At 32.2% G+C, this 26,267-nt stretch overlaps 2 protein-coding genes across 2 annotated transcripts in view; one reads left to right on the plus strand and one right to left on the minus strand.

Annotated features, from left to right (window-relative positions):
- LOC126692837 (lipid phosphate phosphatase delta-like) overlaps positions 1–26,267 on the plus strand; it is a 74,020-nt gene that overhangs the window by 26,461 nt on the left and 21,292 nt on the right. The window lies entirely within an intron of this gene.
- On the minus strand, positions 6,059–21,060 carry LOC126691189 (disease resistance protein RUN1-like). The gene is made up of 2 exons (XM_050386250.1): positions 20,936–21,060; positions 6,059–7,178 (listed from the first exon to the last, which is right to left on the minus strand). The coding sequence occupies exons 1-2, from the start codon at positions 21,058–21,060 to the stop codon at positions 6,059–6,061; spliced, it is 1,245 nt and encodes a 414-aa protein (XP_050242207.1).

A 26,267-nucleotide genomic window follows, 5' to 3' on the forward strand; every position in this document is an offset into this window, starting at 1 on the left:
TTCTTTTGAAAAAAGTGGAAGTTTTAAAAAGTAAAATATGAAACTGAGGTTTTTTTTTTTTTTTTGTTTTTTTTTGTTTTAAAGTAGCATGTTTGGTAAAAACTATCAAAAATTGCTTTTTGACAAAGTTGAGTGTTTGGCTAATACTTATAAAAGTAGCGGTTTGAGTTGTAAATTACCAAAAAAGACAAAATATATATGTTTTAATTACCTCTCTTTATGCAAGTTATGGACACAATATTTTTTCAAAAATTTCACAATAAAGTCTGCATGACAAGTTGTTAATGGTAGGGAAAAATATAATGTCACTAATTGGTCCAAATGAGAATTAATAACAACTTACTGTGTAAACTTTATAACAAGTTGTTCACTCTCTTTTCTGCGTAAATTATTTTCTGTTCACTATTTAAAAAATTGTTCACTGTTTTCTCATAAAACACCTAGTGAAATCGTGATTTCTAAATTTAAAAGCCAAATTTGAATGCTTTTTCATGTTTGAATTTCACAATAATCGAATCTCTTTTTTTGCATTGATAAAATATGTTTCTACATTAATAAAATTTCCTCTCTACACATCATGTTTACTGTATATTCGAATCTGCTTACTACATTCATAAATCTGTTTTCTGCATAAACTATTTCTAGTGTTCTGCATAAAATTATTTTATATTCAGCATTATTTTAAAAATTGTTTACTCTCTTTTCTGCATAAATTATTTAATAATGTGTTAAAGCTAACAAAATAACAAATACCTGAATATAAAACAGCTTCCTAGAGGGTAGTTGTCAATAACGATCATTCACCAGAATGTTATTGATATTACTCTGTTTATTCAAAATCAAGAACCCAAACAAAGAATTGTCATTTTGTAGTTTATATAAAGGCAGAAATCATTAGAATGAACAAACAAATGTGAATCATATCTAGAATGAAATTTGTATGCAAAGGGAAAAGAGAATGAAACACAAAACAAGATAATCACCTAAGCCATGGACTCGTTGTACTTGTTCCTAAGGTTCTGAACCAATTCAAATTCACATCAACATTGACTACCACAGTTACATAATTTCTTGATTCAGGACAGCCATTGCATCTTTAATGGCTTGGGTAGAACCACCGAAGATGGCATCCATGACAGATTACTATTCACTAGCACGCGTGAATAGCTTCCAGACAAATCAAGACAGTCCAGACAGATGTTCAAAAGTTACTACTGTTTACTAGCATGCGTAAAAAGAAATCTAAAAGATTCCCGAGATCTGAAAGATTCCCAGACAGATGCAGACAGACTATTACTCATTAGTACTAATTTCCATACCACCTACAGATTAACTTAAGTTAAATTTACCTACTCAGGTCACTTTACCATGGTTCATTTCACCTATAAAAGAGACGGACTACGAAGACAGAAGACAAGTTTCTAAGTTTCTAAGATTCTAAGTTTCTAAGATTCTAAGCTTTTAAGTTCCAAGTTTTAGAAAGCCTTTTGTAATAGCCTTCCTTAATATGCCAATATACACGTACGAAAGTCTTGGAAGCGTGGGGCACATCATGATCGGCAAACCTCCAAAACTAAGTATAGGGAAATCGTGTTTTCTAAATTTAAAAGCCAAATCTAAATGTTTTTTCATGTTTGAATTTCACAAAAATCGAATCTATTTTTCTGCATTGATAAAATCTGTTTCTACATTAATATTATATGCACTCTGCACATCATGTTTATTGCATATTCAAATCTACTTACTGCATTTGTAAAATCTATTTTCTGCATTAATTAAAACTATTTATTGTTTTCTCATAAAAATTGTTCACTATTTTCTGCATAAACTGTTTCTAGGATTTTGCATAAAATTGATCATCATGGCTACTCTTATACCACTACTCAGCAAGAGCACAAAGGTGTAAAGAAAAAAGTTTGTTTTATTATATATGCTTTAAATTTTAAAGATGATTTTCTTATAAAACATTGTAAAAGGACTTTAAAAAAGGATATTGACAGAAAGGCTTTGGAATTATATCTTTTTAGCACCAGTGCATTTATTTAAGCATCTGGTTGTCAACTCCCTGGCAAGAAGGTTGGAGATTCAAGCTCCACAAAGACAGAATCACAGTCTCCTAAAAGTTATCTTATGGGAACAAGCTTTTCAAAGCTCCACCCTAAGACGGCAAAAGATCGTGTTCCTATTTCATATTGCGTTCTATGTAGTAATTATGGAGTAGTCCATGAGCATGAGCAGTATGAGGATAACTTTGAGCAGAGAGTGAACAATTTTTTAAATAATGCTGAATAGAAAATAATTTTATGCAAAATCCTAGAAATAGTTTATGTAGAAAACAGTGAACAATTTTTATGAGAAAACAATGAATAGTTTTAATTAATGCAGAAAACAAATTTTATGAATGCAGTAAGCAGATTTGAATATGCAGTAAACATGATGTGCAGAGAGCAAATTATATTAATGTAGAAACAGATTTTATCAATGCAGAAAAATAGATTCGATTATTGTGAAATTCAAATATGAAAAAGCATTCAGATTTGGCTTTTAAATTTAGAAAACACGATTTCACTAGGTGTTTTATGAGAAACTAGTGAACAATTTTTTAAATAGTGAATAAAAAATAATTTATGCAGAAAAGAGAGTGAAATTTTTTCTAAATAATGCTGATCAGAAAATAATTTTATGTAGAATGCTAGAAATAGTTTATGTAGAAAACAGTGAATAGTATTTATGAGAAAACAATGAACAGTTTTCTGCATAAACTGTTTTTAGCATTGGCACGGTTATTGCACTTAAATGGTTTTTGTGTTTTTTTAAATATGTAACCATATGAATAATGGACAAACTCCATGAAAGAAAAATGAATGATTCGTATAAATCACCTAATGGTAAATGCCTCGAATAATTCGAATTTGTAAAAAAGTTCAAATTAGTTGATGGTTTTTATTCGGGAAAAATCGATGGAAAATCAATGAATGTACCAAATCGTGAAAGTGTACATAAGATGTACAAATAGTCTAGACTTGTTGAGAAATTTGACTTCGTTGAAAGTACAAAATAATGAAAATTCAATGGAAAAGTATGTACGTTAGATGTACAGATCGTATGAATTTGTTTAAAAATTTGAATTCGTTGAATGTACAAAACCCTGAAAACTCAAGGAAAAATTGTGTACATTAGATGTACAGATAGTACGAATTTGTTGAAAAATTCGAATTTGTTGAGTGTGTAAAATCGTGAAAATTCAAATGAAAATTGAAGAACATACCAAATTGAGTAAACTTAATGGAAAATTAATTACATTAGATGTACAGATCGTCCAAATTTGTTTCCAAATTTGAAGTCGTCAAATGTACAAAATCGTGAAAATTCAATTTGAAACTATGTACTAATGTACTAATCATCCTGATTTGATGAAAATTTCAAAATTGTTGAACGTACAAAATCGTGAAATCTTAATGGAAAATCGAAATTGTTGAACATACCAAATCATGAAAATTCAATGGAAAGTTGTGTACATTAGATGTACAAATATTTCGGACTTGTTGAGAAATTTGAATTCGTTGAAAGTACAAAATCGTGAAAATTCATTTAGTTATTGTGTACATTAGATGTACAGATCATTCGAATTTGTAAAAAACAAAATTTAGATGTACAGATCATTCGAATTTGTAAAAAACAACATTTAGATGTACAGATCATTCGAATTTGTAAAAAACAAAATTTAGATGTACAGATTGTTCGAATTTGTAAAAAACAAAATTTAGATGTACAGATTGTTCGAATTTGTAAAAAACAAAATTTAGATGTATAGATCGTTCGAATTTGATTTTGTTGATTGTATAAAATCTTGAAAGTACAAAATAAAATTGTGTAAATTAGATGTGCAGATAGTTTGTATATAAGGGAAAAGTTTGAATTCATTAAATGTACAAATCGTGAAAATAAAATGGAAAACTGTGTACTAATGTATCGATCATCCGAATTTGTTGAAAAATTCATTTAGTTATTGTGTACATTAGATGTACAGATCATTCGAATTTGTAAAAAACAAAATTTAGATGTACAGATCATTCGAATTTGTAAAAAACAAAATTTAGGAATTTTTTTTTAAAATAACAATAAATATTAAAAAATTTAGTTAATTGTCATATTTCAAAACAATTTTGAAAAATAACATCTCGAGTATCTAAAACTCGAGTTCCAGATGGAATTCGAGTTTTTAAGTCTCGATTTGGAGAAAAAAAATTGCGCTGAAAATCGAGTTTTAGAGACTCGATTTCCATAAATTGCAAAAAACGCCGCTATATGGCTTTAAAACGTCACTATAGGGATTAAAAACGCCACTATAGGGCACCCTAAATCTGGTACTTACAAAAAATTTTTGCAGGAAAACGCCGCTATAGGGATTTAAAACGTCACTGTAAGGCTTAAAAACGCCACTATAGGTGAAATTTTTTGCATAAAAATCGAGTCTTAAAGACTCGAGATCTATGTGGCATTTTCCCACTCAGAACGCGAGTCTTTGAAGGTCGAATTTTTTAAGTGGATCTCGATTTTTTGAAACTCGAGATGCTATTTTCTAAAATTGTTTCAAACGTTATCTAACTTACAAACTCGAGATGCTATTTTCTAAAATTGTTTCAAACGTTATCTAACTTACAAAATAGAAAGGCTGAAGAAGGTTAGTCTGCTCAAAACCTCCAAAATTTAGATGTACAGATTGTTCGAATTTGTAAAAAACAAAATTTAGATGTACAGATTGTTCGAATTTGTAAAAAACAAAATTTAGATGTATAGATCGTTCGAATTTGATTTTGTTGATTGTATAAAATCTTGAAAGTACAAAATAATGTATCAATCATCCGAATTTGTTGAAAAATTCGAAATTGTTGAATGAAGAAAATCATGTAAACTCAATGGAAAATCAAAGAACGTACCAAATTATTGAGCAGCACATGCAGCATTGCGAACATCAATGTAGTAATGGTGGACAGCTCAAACATAAACTTTCCACATGGAACTTTCACTAGTATCTTTTATAAATTTAAGCATTATAAAACATTTCATCCACACTTTAAGGGTATCATTTGATTCATGTTGACGACTCGACCTGACTTGAATAATGTTGTGTGGTTTTTAATGAGAGATTTTTTGAGGCTTAGTCTCTGGAGTAGAGGCTTAAACTGATAGGCCTAAGTTGGAGCGCTCATGGACAAGCCTCTTGGGGGTCTGGGGGCAACGCCCCCGGGAAAAATTTTATGAGAAAACAGTGAACAGTTTTACTTAATGTAGAAATTAAATTCATATTTTGAAATTAAAATCTCTATATTTTACAATGCTTCTATTTAAATAAATAAAAACATAAAAAAAGATACTTATTTTTATGTTTATGTTTATTTGTCAATAATCCCAACAAAAAAAAAAAAAAAAAAAGTTATAAGGAACTCGAGTTTATTAAACTCGAGTTCCTTACAAATAAAAAAAAAAAAAAAAAACAGCATTTTAATGGTACTCGAGCCTGGTATACTCGAGTATTGTGTTGCATGGTACTCAAGTTTACCATGCTCAAGTACCACATAATTTTTTTTAATGGCCCAATTTCCACCTCAGCAGTGCCATGGTGGCAAAACTCCTAGGAACTCGAGTTTAAGAAACTCGAGTTCCATAAAAAGTGGTATTTCCCTATATAGTTCCGAAACAATGTTTTTTTACAAAATATTTCAAAAATTTGTGGTATTTGGCCATTTTGGCCGAGATATTTAAGTTGTTTAAAAATTTGTACATTCTCCACTAAGAGAAATTTGAGATTTCTCATTTTTTTTGAAAGTATTGGCTTGCAAGTTCACTGTTCTTGGTTCAGGTGAGTGCCACATTATGCCTCGAATTTTATTTGACCCCTAGATAGGACAAACAATTAGTTGCACTTCTTAATAAATTTGACAAAAGTATAAAAATTTTAAAACTTTAAACGAAACATATATAGAAAAAATTATACTTTCTACGATATTGAAGGAAAAAGAATAAATTTTTTTTAAAAAATGTAGAGCAAAAGAACTTATACCATGTTTTCAATTAGCAATTTATAAGCATCCTCATGACACCATATCCTGCTACGATTTTCAAGCTCTTTAGATTCTTGTTGAACGATTTTCCTACCCATTTGTTGTAACAAGTCATGCATACACAATATGCCATATACGTCAACAGTTATGAGACACTTATCAATGAGTTTTTTAATACCCAAATTTGGATATAATTTGCAAGCATCTAATATATTCACAACTTTGTCCTTGTTAAATCCCTTAAAAAAACATGCAATATCAAGAAAAATATCCTTTTCTACTTCTCCCAATCCATAATAACTTATCTTGAGTTTATCTAGAATTTTTTCATGTGGAATCTTCTTATACTTTTCGGATGCACATACCCATTCATCTATGCTTTTGTCATACAAATTAGAACCCATTATTTTTAGAGCTAATGGAAGGCCATCGGCTGAGGATATAATTTGCTCTGCAAGACTTGAATATTCTTGCTTGGGTTCAGTTTTTCCGAAGGCGTGCACATTGAAAAGAACATGAGCTTCACATGGAGTCAATTTGTTAACCTCATAAGTTCTTATTTGAGGATCTCTTCCAAGATCTAGAACTTCTTTGTCTCTTGTTGTTATAATGACTTTACTTCCTAAAGCAAACCAATTACAATCCCCAGGTAGATTTTCTATCTCTTTTGATTGATCCACATCATCAAGAATTAAAAGAACTTTCTTACTGTGGAGCCTTTCTTTTATCATAGTGATTCCTTCGCGTACACTAGTCACCTTATCATTTCTACCTTGTAAGATCTTGAAAAGAAGCGTCTCTTGTAATTGGGTAATGCCAACATCTGTCTTTGATTTTTCTCTAATGTTTTCTAGAAAGCAACTTCCTTCAAAACGATCAACAATTCTATTATAAACAGCTATTGAGAGCGTAGTCTTACCCACTCCCCCAAGACCATAGATTCCTACCATGCAAACACCCTTGGACTCCATATCTAAAAGCGATTCTATGGCTTCTGCTTGAGGTTCTACTCCAACTGGATATTTAGCAATAGGTAATTGCATTTGATTTGATTTAATACTTGATATCTCTTTAATAATTCTTTGGATAAATTCATATTCATATTCATTGCAACTGCAAAATCACAAAGCATTAAAAACAAATAATGAGTTGTAATCACTGTAAATAGATATAAGTAAGCATATAAACTAAGTTAAATATATCCAATTTTCTGCATTATAATTGACATATTTTTAATTAAAGAAATGGCATATAATTTAAACGACTGATTGAGAATTACCATTAACTTTAACACATTCATTTATTTATTTATTTATTTGGTTAGGAAATTAGAGTTAGGCTTTTAGCAAAAAAATTGCATGGAAACTCCCTTGGGTGAGGAAACGAACTTATTGGAAACTCAGTTACGATGGTTTAACAAAATGAGATTAAGAAATTGTGGAAAACATTTCTAAGAAATAAATGAGAGAAACTCTTAATTGTCAACATTTAATTTCTGAGAATTAAATTTCTACCATATAATAGTAAAAAAAAAAAAAATGAAAAAAAGAATATATTCAAATTTTGACATTGAACAGTCATATCAAAAACATTAAAAGTTTGCAATTAATTAAAGAATACAAGAGTAGTCACAAACACAATGGTCACTTCAGGGTTATTTTTTAAGAGGTTCAATATGAAACATAAATTATACAAAATTTGAAATAAAAGAGAACTTGAATATGTTGACATTACCAAAAAAAATTACAAAAAATTAAAATAAAAAACTAAAATTATAATGCATGAAGTTTTACAATTGCTTTCTACGATGTTTCATAATTTGAAATTGTTGCATGATATCTTTATTATCAATCCTATGAGTTACATCTCTTTCAATGTACATAGTCAAATAATCATTCATCTATTGATCTCCCATTTGATTGATTTATTTCAAATTTATTAAGATCTAAATGGACTTTTTCTAAGGTTTAAGATTAACAAATTTCTACTTTTGTTGTTGGGGTTATTAATTTTTTTCCCTAGATTTTAGATCAAATTGGTTTGTTATTGGGCTTTTTTTGTGTTTAAAAAGACCAAGATATTATTAAGAGTATCATATTCAAACTTATTTCAATTGGACTTAAAAAAAATCTAAGGTCAGGATGTTCAACTTTTATTTTAGGGGTCAAAACCCCCAAAAAAATGAAAAACATATTATATATAATTGTTTTTGGGCCTTTTCAGAGGTTTCATTTAAACTCCTTGGGCTCCAAGTTGAGCCACCCTTGCATAAACAAGAACATTATCTGAGTTAAAATTCTTCCGCTTGTGCCATTAAGTAGTAAAAGATATAATATTATAAAATAAAATAAAAACAAAAACAAAATATAGTAACGTAGGTGCAATACATTAAGTGTGTGTTTGGGTTCGACTTAAGTTGCGTTGCGTTTCTTGTTCCTGCGTTTCTGTTTTTTTTTTTTTTTTCACGCGTTTTATTTTGGAGTAATGCGGTTACTGTTCAATGAACAGTAACCGCAAATATTGACTTTCTGCAATGAACAGTGCACATATGCACTGTTCACGGACCCACAAATTACACTTTTCAGCCACTTTTTCATTAAAAATGGGTCCCACGGTACTATTCACACATTTAAAAATTATTTTGCTACAGTGTTTTCAGTTTTCAGTTTCAGCAAAATAAGTTCTATCCAAACATATTCACACATTTAATGTTAAATAGATTAGTTGTTTCAAGTTCAACTCTTAGACAGTAAAATGCTGTAGATCTATAAAGGCAAACTGAATCTTGTAATGCTTATTGTGATAAAATCTTGAAAGGGCCTATTCGTCTAAAGGATTATTTTCATTGCTTCTTTTTGGTTCAAGGGAGTTTCAAACCTATGAGGCATCACTGTACAGAAGTTGTTTTGCTAATCCCCTGCTTTACTTTTGTTCTGGTGAATATTCACAAATGGGAGGATCAGCATAAAGTACATATCCTACTTTGAAAATCTCTTTTACCAATTTTGCCTTCCATTTGATTGCATCTGATTGCTACAAAAATCCATTCCTTTTTGCCTTTTTGTTGCCTAGGTCAACTTCATCACTTAAGAAGGAGATGGAGACATGTTGGATTGTATGGTGAAAAGTAAGCTCCCCTGATATGGCATAGACTAAAATTTAATTGTTTAGTCAATTATGATTTAGAAATTTAATTCCATTGTAATAATTAATTGTTTCAAATCTTTATTTATTTGTATGTTTGACTAAGAATGTGGAGCAGCTGTTACAGTGGACTTTACCTATATATGTTCAGGTCATCAAGATATTACACTTCTACAGTTGTAAAGGTAGGTAACTTATTTAAGTTATGTTCTGGATGGCATCATTGGAAGTGCTTCTAGCTTTTGAAATACTACGAATAATTTCACGTTTTGAATTCACATATTGAGACACTAATTTGATTCTTTTAATCCAAAAAGATATTTGGTTTGCTTGACAAGTGCCAACCAATCATGTTAAGTGATTTTTGAATGTTCCATTATTTTGGACAAGAAAAATGAAATTCTCATAACTTATGAACCTTCTCTAATGAGCAAAAGAGGTCTAAAACATAAGATCTGTGATATGCCTTGTAGGTGTTACTTACCTTAATTTCTTCTCCCAAAAAATTGAGATAGGTGTTTGTTGAGATTTTGGTTTTTCTAGTGATATTTCATTATTTTTACCTGATAAATCCATGATAGGTCTTGCTAGAAAAGAGTTGACATAATAGTTTTCATCATAAGACTACTCAAGTATCTAATTGTTGGAAATTTGTGAGAGGTTGCCAATGGAATATGATTTCTAGTTGAAAAGTATTGGGTAAATTTGTTCATAAGACTTAATGCATGGGGATCTATTCTCATAGAAGCTAATGTCTAGTGGGAATTGGGAACTTTATTCCTATCAACCCTAACTTTTGGCCTAAAGTAAGATCCCATGTGTTTGGGGAACACATTTTTCAAGGTTTGTGATTTTATTGATCAAGCAATAGCACAATTGAATAGTGCATGGTGAGGAAATTATTTGGACCACATATAACCAAGCCTGCTGTTAAGAAGCCTCCTTCTAGGCTGGGAATTGCAAATAAATTGATTTCACCCCCTGAATCTGTCATGTCTCTCTAGAGTCAAGTGGATCTTTTGGATTCTTCGTAGTGAAAGCTCAGATCATTGATCCAAATATTGTGAGGTTCTGGAAATTAGTGATCCAAATATTAACGAAGGTATACCTTGTCTTATAAGGAATTTTATGTGAAAAAAATATCTCACATCTTTCATCTTTTGAGAAAACCCTTAACCATTTTCATCAAAGACTATTTCGTTGGAATGCTTTTAAACCAATTCATTTGAAGATATTTTCTTGAATAATCTTCTTCCAATCACAATTTAGTGTGCTACTTGGCAATGAGTGCGGCTGTAGTTTAAAGCTTCATGCACCCTAGTATTCTTTTGGCTGTATAAAAGCTCAATTTATCCCCTTACGGGCGTTTGTTTGCTTGCCACTTGTTAATTCAATGTGACTGGCTTAGGTGTTATGACACAGGACGAAACTTAAACATGATGCCACAAAAATTGGAAAAATGAAAACAATGAAAATCACCTAGGAGTTAGCACTTAGGGTTGTTTGGAGTTGATACCAAGCGAGATAGAAGACCTAGGAGTAAGCTACTAGCATTGGCAGGAGTCAACACTAGACCATTGAAAAGTTTCCAACAGAAATTTTTATTAATCAAAAGCGAAATTGTAAATTGTCTTCAAAGGTATAAATAACAATGTCAAAAACATAAGACTATTTGATTTATGAACCCTAATTCTAATTGACTTGCAAAAAGGATTTATAAAAATATCCTTGACATTAGGAAATTAATAAAACAACCAAATTAACTTCTAAGACTTAAAATAAAATACAATTGACTTTCAAAATTAAATAAATATTTCTTTGTGCTCTCTACACCATGATCTTACCTTGAGATGTGGTGCGAATTATTGTTACTTGTTCACATGCATTTATGACGGCTTTGAAAACCAATGACGAAGTACATTCATTCACTAGGAATAAGCATTTGACTTTGCAATAGAATATGTAACCAACAGATGGTTTATAACTTGGATTTCTACTTATTGTGTTTTTCATTGCATCTGAAACGACTCAGCTTTTTCTTATAGCTTGTTTAGATGATGGACACTGTAATTTTGTTTTTTTTTTTTTTTTTGAGGGGCTGATGGACACTATAATTGATCCTAGTATATGGCCAATTTTATCATCAATTTTTTCATATAATCAAACTAAATTGTCTTTTCCAATTAATGCTATTTCTATGGATCATTTATCACCTCTCGATCCTTTGTGTATTAACTATCACATATCAATGATTCAATATTTTAATGGGATCAAGGTGGCTCTGTTTAATCAGAGGGCATCTATTTGTGTATTTGACTTTATTGTTTGAATCTTTCAGGTACCATGAGAAAAAGTGCATTTAAAGGAATCGATCTTAGTAGTTCAAAGAGTTTCTTTGCTGATTTGTTGATGGATGGTGTTGTAGATCTTTTAGTTTCATCTCAATTCTAATACGAAAATTTTCACCTCAGATTTCTTTGGTAATCCTATCCACGACCTTCATTTGGCATCCTGATCCTGATGACAAGAGCAATGTTTACCATGCCATTTAGAGGATTATAATGTATTTAATTTTGGTGTGTCATGTTTTTCTTTCTTTTTGGTTTATACAAGATAGGAACATTATAAAGTATTTAAGGTTTTTTGTAATATAGTCTCTCCGTCTTTTTGTATTTAATTTTGTTTCCCTAGGAGGACTTGGTGAGGATCATAAGACATTTGATATTGGTGTATCATGGTGTTTTTTTAATTTTCTTTTCTTCTTCTGTTGTTGGACTTTTCCCTCTCACTTGTATGAAAGGAAGTAAGTTGTGGGCTCTTTGCTCAAATTATGAGATAATAAATACCAAATTATGCAAAATTTGAATTGCTTATTCTCATATTTCAAAAATAAAGTAGATATCAATTTTTTTTTTTTTTTTTTGGATAAACATAAAGTATATGTCATTGTTCCATAATATACTGTCCTTTAAAATCATTATGGTTAATCATTGACTTGAATTTATATTCTTTATCTTTATGATTGATGGACAATAACAAGTGGTCCTTTACAGTTTTATCATTAGCAAAAAAAAAATTAAAATTAAAAAAATTCCCATATTCAAATATAATTAACCCTGATATAGAGTGTCATTCCTTTCTTTCATGCAGATTTTGAATGTCTACCAAGAGCCAAAGATAAGGGAGTCTTGATATTCAATGTTTAGTGCCAATACCTTGTTGACCGATTGACACAATCATACGTTCCACTGCACAGGACATAACAATACAGCTCATACATGCTGTTGAAATAAATTGAAGAAATTAGAAAATAGATGGGCCTCTTTCACGGTATAAAGCTTTGGAGGACACGTCTTTACTGTATGATGAAGTGAAGAATACAATGACCCTCATATGATATATATAGTAGTAGAGTTTAGGGTTAGCCCTAGATGAGTTTTACACTAAATTCAGCTATCACTTGGGCCAATACACAACAACTACTGTAATATTATCTCTAAAATGCCTTCTCAAATACAAGGGGGAAGCTTGATAAAGCCATGCGTTTGTAACAAGCCTAAGAAGATCCCATTAAAAAGTCCTTGAAGATATCTTTGAAATTGACTGTGAATAACCGGAATAGTTCAAATGTGGATACTTTATACTACTACCCACATATTAGGAGAATAAGGACATGGATTTAATTCTCCCTTTCTTGAATTTCTTTAAAAAAAGGAAAAGGGAAAGAATTTAAGATGGTTTGGAAAGCTTTCTATCCATTCAAAACAACTTTTTTTTTTTTAATTCATCCAATTTGGGAAAATATGGAGGGAAGCGGATTCAAGTTTGATTAATTTTTATTTCTAACTTTTTGGTCATTAGTATTTCTTAAGTATAGAGATTAATAAATAAGTCATATAATTGTCAATTATCTTACAGATTATCATTTTCTATCCTTACTGTTAAAGTCAGTCATGATACTCAAACAGAGCACACAGTGAAAATAGAAGAAGAAGAAGACTCAAACGCCTAGTTAATGACTAGTTTCACATTAGAAACGATGTCGTTTAACTTGGCCTATTTTATGTTCAATGAAACGGGTCGTTTTGGGATGTTGTATCTGATTTAAGTCTTCCCGTGCTCTGTTTCTTCATCAAGTTACAGAGTTAGCTTCAGTGCTTAGTCAAGCTCCAACCGTCCAGCTCTGACCTTCCAGCTGTCATAACCGCCTTCCAGCTGTCATCCCTTGATTTACGGAGCATAATGTGGGGCTTGTTATATTCAGTTAGATTATTCTCTGGAATGACCTTGATGTAATTATACTATATAAACAATCTTGATGGTTGTATTGATTATGTTGTGATAATACATTTCATTTCAATTCTCTCCAGAAACTTCTATCTCTTTTTCTCTCTCTCTTTCTCTCATTTGTTTGTTCTTACTTGTCCGCCATTGTTATACACTCTCATAAGCTCCAAAATCTTTCACTTACAACCTACAACCAAATAGCGGAGGGACATTTACTCCCCTGTGCTCCATTTTAATTTTTAAAACATTTAAATAAAGAGAGAGGATACTAACTCCTTTTTTCCACACTTCTCTCTGATGTACTTCACTCTCTTATCCTGTGTTTTACTCTCCATACAAACTTCAAAGCATAGTGTTAGTTTAATGACTATTAGTTAGTTAAACACATTATTAGCAAGATAAGAGTCATCAACATTTTGCTCCATCTTGAAGGGGAGTGTTGAGAGATGAAGATCAGCTCAGCACTAAATTCACTCACACAGGAATATGACCAGTAGCATAGGCTTCTGTACATAAAACTACATGTAGTTTTGTAAATAATGTATATTATAGCTAGTTAGTAAATGACACATATAAGAACTATTAGATAGCCGTTTGAAGTTAGTTAGAGCTGTTAGATTCGTTAACCTGTGCTTCTACCATATAAGAACACAGTGATGTAATTTACTCCTAATCTAATACCGAAAATCAATTTTCTTATTTTCCTTTCTTTCTAATTGAGATTCAATAAACATAAAGCACATATAATCCAAGAATGAGATTTTTAAATAATTATCTAAATGAAAAATGTTATTAGATCATGTACTATTAATTAAAGTTACACTTATATTTAATCCCGATCCTCACCCATACAAGTATAACTGACATATATCCTTGCCTTTCGATATATCATGGCTGATTGCAGGTCCCGGCTGACATGGTTGTAAATGCTAGCTTTAGCTTAGCAGCCAATACAACGCATGGAAAGGCTGTAAAAGGAGACTTTAACATCTACTAGCTAGCTGCCTCAAAAATTTGAAACTATTTGCAGAAAATCAGAGAACCAAGCAAAGTACTTGACCGATATGTATGAGCCCTACGTCTTCTATGGTGGAAGGTACAATCCAAAACTATATTTATCTATATCATGTGTGTAGTAATTAACATTGAGAATTATGCATTGAACAACTTTCAAGCAATGACGCATTTAACGTGTGGAAAAGAAGCATTTTTGGTGTAAATTTTAAATAAAATTGAATCTAGCCATTTGCAAAACACTAACTAAGAAAAGTGATGTTAATAAAGAGGTTCGTACATGTATTGTGCGTTGTCAAAATGTGTGGGGTCACCAAGGACAGAACTGGGACTTGGAGTTTGGGGAGCAGTTTTGCTACTAGTTGTGTGTAGCAGCTCTGGCCTCCAGCTCTACTACTTAACCTCTAAGGGGTTTTATTTATTTATTTATTCTTGTGTGTGTTTTTTATGTGTATGTTGCTTCTAAGTAAGGACAAAATATTTCATTTTAAATTTTTTAAAGGATTGGGCAATTTGTTTTGGATAAATTTGTTTGATTAAGCTTAATTTTTTTTAGCTTTGCTAATGGTAAATTTGTTGCCGGGCTAATTTTTTTGAACTTTTATATTTCGTTTTAGATTTTAGATCTATATATATTTTTTATGGCCTTTAAAATGAGGAAAATGCTAAAGTTACAAACCTTTTTTCAAATGGCTAATGTGGTGAGTGGTTATTAGTAAGTTAAAAATTTATGTAAGTGGTGGGCCTGGATGCTAACTAATAAATGATGTAGAAAATTTTGTGCTTGTACCATAACTCATAAAAGAATTAATGATAATATTAAGGGGGGCAAAATGCAAAGTGTAATTTTATAGAACAAAATTGCTAAAATTTGTTCTTATGTAATATTAATACTAAAAAAAATTAGGAGGGCCCATTGCTCCCCAAAGGTCCAACTATGCCTCCGTCCCTAGGGGTCACTCTCGTTTAGAAGATTTTAATTGTTTTGCAGAAGCTTTGTGGAAAACGGGATCTCTAGTTGTATTGAGTCAATTGACTATTAGAGGTTATGGAAAATTATATTATATTCATATTTACATTTTACACTAGTCGCTAACCCATGCGATGCACAGGATAGTTAAATAAAAATTAAAAGAATTTATTTTGCTTAAAGGTCTTTGACTTGACTTTAAAAAAAATGTATAACTTGAAAATAAATGAAAATAAGTAATTTTTTGTTCAATATAATGGTTTAGAAAAATTCTCTTTGTTTTATATCATCGGTTTCACATAAGACATCCCAATGTGAGCTATTCTATAGTGATGACTTCACACAATACTTAATTGTAATTAAATTTAGAGTAAATTGCAAATTACACCCCTGAAGTTTGGGGTTGACTAGATTTTACACCCCAAAGTTTCAGAAACTTGATTTTACACTCTAAAGTTTGGTTCCGTTAGCAATTCACCCCCCACGGTTAGTTTTTGCTATTAAGTGACACATCATCATGCTGATGTATTTTATATTTGCCAAATCAGCCATAAAATACGTCGTTTTAGTGATGACCAAATGAAGAGCTGGCATACATCAAAACTACGTCGTTTTAGGCATAAACTTAAAACAAAACCTCTGGCCTAGACGACACAGTTTCAAGCTAAATTCTAAAATCTAAAAACAAAGAACACGAAGAACTCACACCTCCCTAGCCCAAACCCTTGGCTCAGACTGAACCTAGATAGACCATCAACTCTCCTCGTGAACCCAGGGGGCAGCGGCGAAGAACCCAGGCGGCAGCAGTGACGGTGGCGGCCACACCAATAGTGAGCTGCTCCTCTCTTTCTCTCTTTTCGGATTTGGCTTGTGTAGTCTTAATTCCTACTTCCCAACATTAAATCGTGGCATCACACCAATACAATAGTAAATTTAAACCATTGGAAAAATGAAATTGAAAAACATTTGCTTCATTTCGTGGTCACTGCTAGTGAGGTGTGTAAATATATAGTCATATTTGTGTTGATTTTTTCAATGACATTTTGGGCTGTGGTTTTGAAGTTTTTCATGTTGGTTGTTAAGATTGAATTCCTATTATTTGGGAAGATGTTATTTGTTTATATGGGTGGTAAATTATCTAAAATATAGAACTTTCTGTGATAGTTTATAGCTATGCACGGTAGGTGTTTGTGAAAATGTTTGTGCCAGCCTGTAGTGATAACTATACAGTCAAAGCAATATTATTTGTTTTGGTTTTATTGAGTTTAATTTTATCTTCATTGCAGAATGAAATCTTGGAACCATCATAAACCCAATATATATATATATATATTGAACTAGAATAATTATTATTTGAACTTGTTGTAGGTTAGGAGAACAGGAGGCGATCATGAGTTTATGGGCTTAAGAGTGGAAAAGGATCATCACCCATCAAGTGTTGCTGGAAGCCAATGAACTATAGTAATTGCCTTGTGCTTATTATTTGCATGTTGCTAGTATTTGGTCATGCTTACCATATGATCCAATATATCAATTATTACAAGTCTTAACCCAAACAAGTGTTGCTGGAAGCAGTGAAGTTGGTAGATATGGAAAAGGAAATGGAACTGTTGCTGGAGGAAAAGTTGAAAATAGAACTGGAAAAGGATGAGGGTCAGCAGCAATGCTAGTTTGTAGGACCTTTTATATGTTAGGACATTTGATTGTTAGAATCTTTTGTGGTTACTGTTTTGTATTGCTGTCCATAAGCTTATTTGATGGTGTTAATGGATAAAAGTAACCTATTTTGTGTTGGTCTTAGGTAGGACCTTTGGTTTGACAAACATTATTAGTCACTGTTTTATTTATCTTATGTGATGTTTATGTGTATGGTATTTGATTAAGACATATTCGGTTGGTAAAGATTTAAAGAATTGCATACATACCTAATTGCACTCTGCAGATCTAATGTAATTGCAATTTGCATTTATAAATGGCTATTTCAATTATAATAAACAATATTCCAAAAAGAGACAAAACTAAGTGTCAATTTTCACTGCAAAAAATGCATTTCAATTTCCATTACAACATAATAAAAAGAGTGGTCATTACAATTGTCATTACATTAAACAAGATAAGAAACTGACTACTCTTTCAAAACAATTGTCACTACAATCTTTCACAATGACTAAACTAGAATTCACCTATTCTAAATACAATAAGTTCTTTCATTGGAGATGCTTTCACTAAACAAACTAAAATGACTACCACAACAACAAACTAACTTTTACAATTTGGGTTTCCTCGGAGAAGCTGCTACTTCTACAACTTCACTCCTTCCCATTTCAAGATTGTCAATTTGCAAGAGATAAGAGGCACATGTACACCTGATCCTGAATCTCTCATTGGTTCACATCTAATTTCAGCCATCACTGGGGAACACAGAACGACTTCAAGAGCTCATGCATTCAACATCAACTGATAAGAGATTATACCAAGTGTTGCAGCAGCTACGGCATCTTCAATTCGTTCTTCAATTGTTCTAATTCTGCTGGATGCATTTTACTAATGGCAGAATTAAAAGATTCTCCATGAAGGGCAGCACATGTTTGAAGGTTCTGCTGGATGCATATTTACGCCACTGGCATCACAAAAGAGAGAAATAAGAACAAAGAATAGAAGTTGATTCTAAAATGACAACTGAGAATTTGAATAACAAGTTCAATTAAGTATTAGAGAACCAACCTGGACTCTTCCTCAGATAAGTCATTGTTTTCACTCAATATTACAGTTGTGCATACAGACACTGTATAAATTAAAAGGCATAATTGCAAGACTTAATCAAAGGTTACCCAATATTCATTTGCAAATAATGTGTAAAATACAAAGATGAATCCATACCTCAAAATCTGATCAAGCTTATCAAGGACTTGAGGCAATCTCAATGTGAGAATGATTGAAAGGGCTAAACCAAATGTCTTCCATTGGGTGGAAGATACATTGTCTAACTGTGATGAAACAAAAATACTTTGGCAATAAAAAAATGAAGCAAGACTTAAAGTAGGGGTCGTCTACATTTTCCATGCAATGCCAACAGAAATTTCAATAAGAAAAGTGCTGGTATGTAGTTAGAATGCAATGAATAAATAATGTGATCCTGAGACTCTAAGACTATTAGTTTACCAAGTGCATAATAGTCGATCCCTTAACTTTATTCCTGTAGTTTACAAGACTTGTTGTAAACTGGAGCTATAAAAAGGGTACCAATATTCTGCACAAATAATAATTATTCTAGTTCAATTTTTTTTTTTTTTTTTTTGGATTTATGATGTTTCGAATATATAATTTAGCAGTGAAGATAAAATTAAACTCAATTTTCTTTCTTTCTTCAAGTTAATTTTGCAATAAAACCAAAGCAAATAATATTGCTTTGACTGTACAGTTATCACTACAGACTGGCACAAACATTTTGACAAACACCTACTGTGCATAACTATAAACTATCACAGAAAGTTCTAAATTTCAGATAATTTACCCCCCATATAAACAAATAGCATCTTCCCAAATAATAGGAATTCAATCTTAACAGCCAACATGAAAAACTTCAAAACCACAACCCAAAATGTCATTGAAAAAATCAACACAAATATGACTGAATATTTACACACCTCACTGGCAGTGGCCACGAAATGAAGTAAATATTTTTCAATTTCGTTTTTCCAATGGTTTTAATTTATTGTTGTATCGGTGTGATGCCACGATTTAATGTTGGGAAGTAGGAATTAAGATTACACAAGCCAAATTCGAAAAGAGAAAGAGAAAAGCAGCTCACTATCGGTGTGGCCGCCGCCGTCAATGGCTCACTGCCGCTTCCTGGGTTCACGATGTGAGCCGATGGTCTATCTGAGTTCAGTCGGAGTCGAGGGGTTTGGTTTAGGGAGGATTGGGTTCGTGGGGTTTGGGCTAGGGAGGTGTTAGTTCTTCGTGGTCTTTGTTTTTAGATTTTAGAATTTAGCCTGTCGTTTAGGCTAGAAATTTTTGTTTTAAGTTTATTAATAAAACGACGTAGTTTTGATGTATGCCAGCTCTTCATTTGGTCATCACTAAAACGACGTAGTTTTGTGGCTGATTTGGCAAAAATAAAATACATTAGCATGATGATGTGTCACTTAACAGCAGAAACTAACCGTGGGGGGTGAATTGCTAACGAAACTAAACTTCAGGGTGTAAAATCAAGTTTCTGAAACTTTAGGGTGTAAAATCCAGTCGACCCCAAACTTCAGGGGTGTAATTTGCAATTTACCCATAAATTTACTATCCACCACTAATCTAATCTATGCTATCTTGATAGTAGATTTACAAATTGCATTCTCATATCCTCCATCATTTAGAAGGTAACTGAAGTAATGATTGTATGTAATGTATAAATTTTATTCTTTTACAATATAAAATTATTCAAATAATTCAAATAAAATCTAATATTCTAGAAATTTTTTGAAATAGAATTTTGAATTTCTTAAAACTTAGTTAATAGAGTTTCTATTTTACCTAAAAGTGAACTATCACAATTAATGAAAATTTAACCATTTTTTTGCAAAAAGAAGATAACCATAGGCCCAATTTTTATTTTATAGCATAGGATGTTACAGTTAGATCCGTACAATGTGTAATACATTAGTCCATGTCATGTACTGAGTTGGTACATGTCATGTACATAATCCAAGCATGATATTTTTAAATTATTACCTAAATGAAAAAAAAAGTTATTAGATCATGTCCTATTAACTAAAGTTACGCTTAATCCCGGTCCTCACGCATATATCCGAACAAGCATAACTGACATATATACTTGCCTATGTATATCACCCTTTCTTCAAACCATGTATTAGATTTGCTCCTCTTTGAGGCTTTGACTATATATATCATATCATGGTTGATTGCAAGCCCCAGTTGACATGATTGTAAGTGCTAGCTTTAGCTTAGCAGCCAACGCAACGCATGGAAAGGCTGTAAAAGGAGACCTTAACATCTACTAGGTTGCCTCTTCAATAGCTAACCCGCTAATTATACAAGACCTTGTTAAGACGGATGACATTTAGCGATGTTAGGTTCTAAAGATTTATGATTAAATGTTTAGAATTTCAACTTGTATGTGTTGGCAAACTAAGAACAAAAACATGTCTAGGATAGGTGTTAGACATTGCTCAAAACTATACTGGTCAAAACTCAAGAATGTATAAGCTGTAGGAAAAAGAATTAATTTCCTATGAAGCTCGATCAATTGAAGGATGAGGCTCGACTGATCGAGAATCATAGAAAAATAATTTCTGTAGAATTTTTAAACAGGCCCAAGCCCTCGAAAACGTTTAGGGTTTCAGTCCAACACTCCTACGTATAAAAGGAAAACCTTGGCCACGTTTTGAAGACTCTTGGAAGACTTGTGAGTTACTCATGTGAGATCTGAGAGGTTCTGTACCTTTTAACTCTACAAGCATCTACCGAAACAAGATCTGCAATCAAGTGCTGGTGGAATTTAGTAACTGCAAAGATCAACAAGCTGTAATCTGAAACCTTTGAATGGGATCTCAAAGTCACAAGCATGGATGCTTATGTGCTGCAAAACCAAGAAAGAAGGAGTTCGTGGATTAGAAGCTTGCACATGGTCATGTCAATAAATTACTACTTAAGGTAGCAATAGATTTAGGGTTAAATCTTTTGTAAAAACTTCAATTCTCTATTAGTAAACTTTTTTACCTTGAGGATAACTAGATGAAATCCTCCCTAGGTTTTTATCTTGAAACTGTTGGTTTCATTAGTTTTCCTGGGTTATCATATCATTGTATTCTTTACTTTCTGTTACTTTGCATGATATGATATATTATTGTTTAACCTAGATCTGAATAATTAACATAAGTAATTACTTGGTTAATATATTAGGTTAAACAATCTGCATTAAGGGGTCTAAACTAACTAACAAGTAGTATCAAAGCAGGTTAGCTCTTGTTTAGGTAGTTTACCTTGAGTTGATCATTGACCCCTGTCATCATGGATTCTAATGTCTTTCCTTTGCGTTCAATTAAACTGAAAATTGAATGTGTTTGGTCTTGGACTAAGTGGATTTTTAAATGTGCTAACCCTATTCTTAATTTTCTTGGTATAACTACATGTTGCAATAACTATGTTTGTTATACTGCTTTAACGGCCTTAAAAGTACGTAATACTTGTTTGTGGTATTTGGATAGTGGTTGTTCCAAGCACATGACAAGTAACAAAGACTTGTTCAAGACTGTTTTTTAAGGAAAGATTGGAACTGTCACATTTGGTGATGGAAGCAAATCAATCATCAGAGGTATTGGAGCAGTAGACATTCCAGGGCTACCAATGTTTGAAGATGTCTGGTACGTAGACGGATTAGAGGCAAATCTGTTAAGTATCAATTAGATCTTTGACAATGGATTGAATGTATTATTCACCAAGTATGAATGTGAAATACTTGATGGTGGAGGTGATTGCATTGTGTTGGAATAAGGACTGCTGATAACTGTTATGGCATAACTCCAAGTATCAATCACAAGTGCTATAGTGTAAAGATAAATCAGGTTGACTTATGGCATCAATGATTGGGACATGCAAGTAACAAGCATATTGAGAAAATCTCCAAGTGTGAAGTTGTTCTAGATTTACCAAAATTTGAGAAGATTATGAAAGTATATGTGGACCATGTCGGATTGGTAAACAAGTGAAATCCAAGCATCCAACCATAAGGGAAATTCAGACATCTAGACCGTTAGAGTTGTTACACATCAACCTAATGGGTCCTGCCAGAGTTCAAAGTCTAGGAGGAATGAAGTACATTCTAGTTTTGTGGATGACTTCACTTGATATACTTGGGTGGTTCTTTTGAGAGACAAATCCGAAGCTCTAGATAAGATGATCCATTTATGCAAGAAGCTGCAAATTGAGAAGAATGTTGTGATTGCTCACATTAGAAGTGATCATGGAGGAGAATTTGAAAACTCTAAGCTTGCATCCTTCTGCAATGATCAAGGAACTAAGCAAGAGTTCTTTGCACCCAAGACACCTCAGCAGAATGGAGTTGCGGAAAGAAAGAACAGAGTTATTCAAGAAATGGCAAGATAACAAAAGCATGGCAAAATCATCCTAGGGAGAAGCAGTAAACATTGCATGTCATACACTAAACATGGTGTATTTCAAACCGGATACTAAGAAGATTCCATATGAACTCTAGAGAGGGAAAAAGCCAGTTGTCAAGTACTTTAGAATATTCGGTAGTGATTGTTACATTCTACGAGATCGTGAAAATCTTAAAAAGTTTGATGCAAAGAGTGATAAGGGGATCTTTCTTGGACACTCCACATCAAGCCAAGCATACAGGGTGTACAATCTCATAACCAAAGCAGTAATGGAATATGCAAATATGGTATGAGCAATGTATTGAAGACCATTCTGAAGTGATTCAAAATATTCAGGATAAACCTACAGAAGTTGAAGATGTTCTACCCAAGGAGTATGGTGGTGGACTTGATGACCAAGAATTACAAGTGCTGAATGATGTTGTGTCTGAACCAACCACACCAGTTCGTGAAAGGATACAAGAACAAGTTGAGACCAGTACCATTCCAGAACCTCAAAGCACATTAACTTCACTAGTGAAAGGGCCATCTGCAAGGCTCAAGCTAAATCTCCCTGTCACCAACATCTTGGGAAGCTTTAATGATAACATGCATCTGAGGTCAAAGGCTTTGAATGTTATTACACATTTCTGCTATCTATCTCAAGTGGAGCCCAAGAAGGTAGATGAAGCTCTAAAAGATGCTGATTAGATAAATTCCATGCATGAAGAACTCCATCAATTCATTCGGAATGATGTGTGGGAATTGGTTCCCATACCAAAAGATGTAAATGTGATAAGTACAAAATGGATCTTCAAGAACAAGTCTGATGAACATGGAACAGTGATAAGGAACAAATCTAGACTTGTTGCTCAAGGGTACACTAAAGTAGAAAGAGTGGACTTTGATGAGACCTCTGCACCAATTGCTAGACTGGAGTCTATCAGAATACTCTTGGTTATTGCAAGTTACTTGAATTTCAAGCTCTATCACATGGATGTGAAAAGTGCCTTTTTGAATGGAATGTTGCAAGAAGTATATGTAGAGCAGCCCAAGGGTTTTTTGGATCCACATTGGCCAAATGATGTCTAAAAACTGAAGAGAGCACTATATGGTCTTAAACAAGCTCCAAGACCTTGGTATAATAGGCTAACTTCTTATCTTACAGAGAACTTATTTAAAAGAGGAAATGATGATACTACTCTTTTCATTTGAAGGGATAAGAAAGATTTTGTGGTGGCACAAGTCTATATGGATGATATAGTTTTTGGCTTTACTAATGAAACTCTTGCCAAATCTTTTGCAGATGAAATGAAGAAAATATTTGAGATAAGCATGGTGGGTGAACTTACTTACTTCTTGGGATTGCAAGTGAAGCAAACCGACAAAGGAATCTACATCAACCAAGTCAAGTATGCAAGAAATCTTGTCAAGAGATTTGAACTTGAGAATGCTGCTTATGCAAGAACACCAATGGTCACCAACACAAAATTGGGAATTGATCCATCAAGTTAGCTTGTTGACATTACCTTATATAGAAGTATGATTGGTTGTTTATTATATTTTACTGCTAGTTGTCCTAATATATCTTTCAGTGTTGGTGTATGTGCTAGATTTCAAGCTAATCCCAAAATGTCATATTTAACTCCTATTAAAAGAATAATTAAATATATGAATGGGACTAGTGATTTTGGTTTGTTCTATAGCAAAGAGTCAAATGTTTTTCTTGTTGGATATTCTGATGCTGATTGGGCTGGTAATGCTAATGATAGGAAAAGCACTACTGGTGAATGTTTTTATGTTGGAACAAACTTGGTTGCTTGGATGAGTAAAAAGTAAAATTCTATCTCTCTGTCAACTGTAGAAGATATATTGCTACTGGGAGTTGTTATACACAGCTTCTTTGGATGAAAAAACTGTTGGGTGACTATGGTTTGTCACAAAATACTATGGTTGTGTATTGTGATAACTCTAATACTGTTGGTATCTCTAAGAATCCAATTCAACATTCTAGGACCAAGCATATAGAGATTAGATATCACTTTATTAAGGATCTTGTTGAAAGGAAAGTTGTTGTTCTTGAGTTTATCCCTACTGATCGTCAGAATGCTACATCTTTACCAAACCTCTTGATAGGAGCAAGTTTGAGTCTCTTCGTTAAGTGATTGGTGTTATCACTTGTCCATAGTCTCCCTTTGGATACTTTTGGTCCCTGTGCTAATTTTTTTAATCTCTTGTGACCAAAATATTTTTCATTAGGATTTGCATTTGCATTACATTCATGGATTTCATTCTAGGTCTGTTTTTTATGTTTTTAATTTTTTTTTAAATTAAAAAAAAAATTGTGTTTGTATTACACATCTTCAAGTGTGTAATTGAGGTTGGCCTATGAAATTTGCATTTTATGACTATGTACCTTGTTTAGCTTAGATGAGCTATTTTTCTGCACTTTGCTAGTTTATGCTATATAGTGCTTATATTGTGTGATGTGTTTATGGTTTTTAAACACATGATATTGATTTTGAAGTCATATTCTTTTGATTGTAAGGACTAAAAAATCCTAAGAGAAAGACATAAATAATTATCTCACCACTGTTACTCGCCAATCATGAACACCTATGTACAAATTATAAATGCCATGCTCGGTAAGGTGTAGCACTTGCACAGCAAGATTAAACGAGGTTTTAATTGTGAAAAGAAAGAGGAAAACAAAAGAAAAATCAATAGATTATTCAAAAGAAAAAGAATAAAAAAATGCCTTGATTATTCAAAAGAAAAAGAATAAAAAAAAATGTTTTTACATGATTGCAAGCGTGTTTTATAGGAGATGTGGGAATTATATGATGAAACTCTTTAAGTGATAGTCATTTTGAAACTTATGTGATTGATAATGGAGAAATTGTGTTTAATTTCTATCTACATATCACCTTTTATGTATCTCATGCACTTACTAGTTGCACACACCACATGCAATTCTTTGTTAAATATTGTACATGTGATTGTGTGTTAATTATTGTGGCCATCCAAAATTGTGCTTCTTGAAATGTTTAATACTTTTTGGGGTTGGGTAGAAATTTTTTGAATCTTGATAAAATAATAATGATTTGGTTGAAGAGAAAGTGTTTTTGAAAACATTTGGAATTATTGACATGCATTTCATATCATAAAATCTACTTTAAAAATTTTGTAGAAAATTTCCAAGTTTTCAAAATTTTTTGGTTTTTCAAGTTTTGATCGATTGAATCTGTTTCTTGATTGATTGAAAAATTCAGTTTTCAAGGCTACAAGTCTCAACCTCCTTGATTCTTGCTTTGATTCCTCTCGATCAATCGAATCTGTTTTTAAGACTTTGTCGACTCCTGGCTCGATTCCTCCGGACCGATCGAAAATCGTTTTTTTTTTTGGGTAAACAAAAAGGAATCAAATCACATGTTCTTCATAGTTTTGTCTTCTCTCTCCAATTCTTTTCGATTCCTCTTCAGTTAAAAAAAAAAAAAAAATTTGTCCTTTTCTGAGTCAAAGCTTCAAGGGTTTTCTTCCTCGACAGTTGGTAAGACACTTTTACCCCTTCTTTTTGTTTATATTACATGCATTCATGCATTTTCCTCAAAAAATTTTAAAAGTTCGAACCAAAAGGATTTTAGGGTTTTTGATGATTTTGAGTGTTTTGATGCA

Source organism: Quercus robur, chromosome 7 (genome assembly GCF_932294415.1).
Source record: "Quercus robur chromosome 7, dhQueRobu3.1, whole genome shotgun sequence".
NCBI lineage: Eukaryota > Viridiplantae > Streptophyta > Magnoliopsida > Fagales > Fagaceae > Quercus > Quercus robur.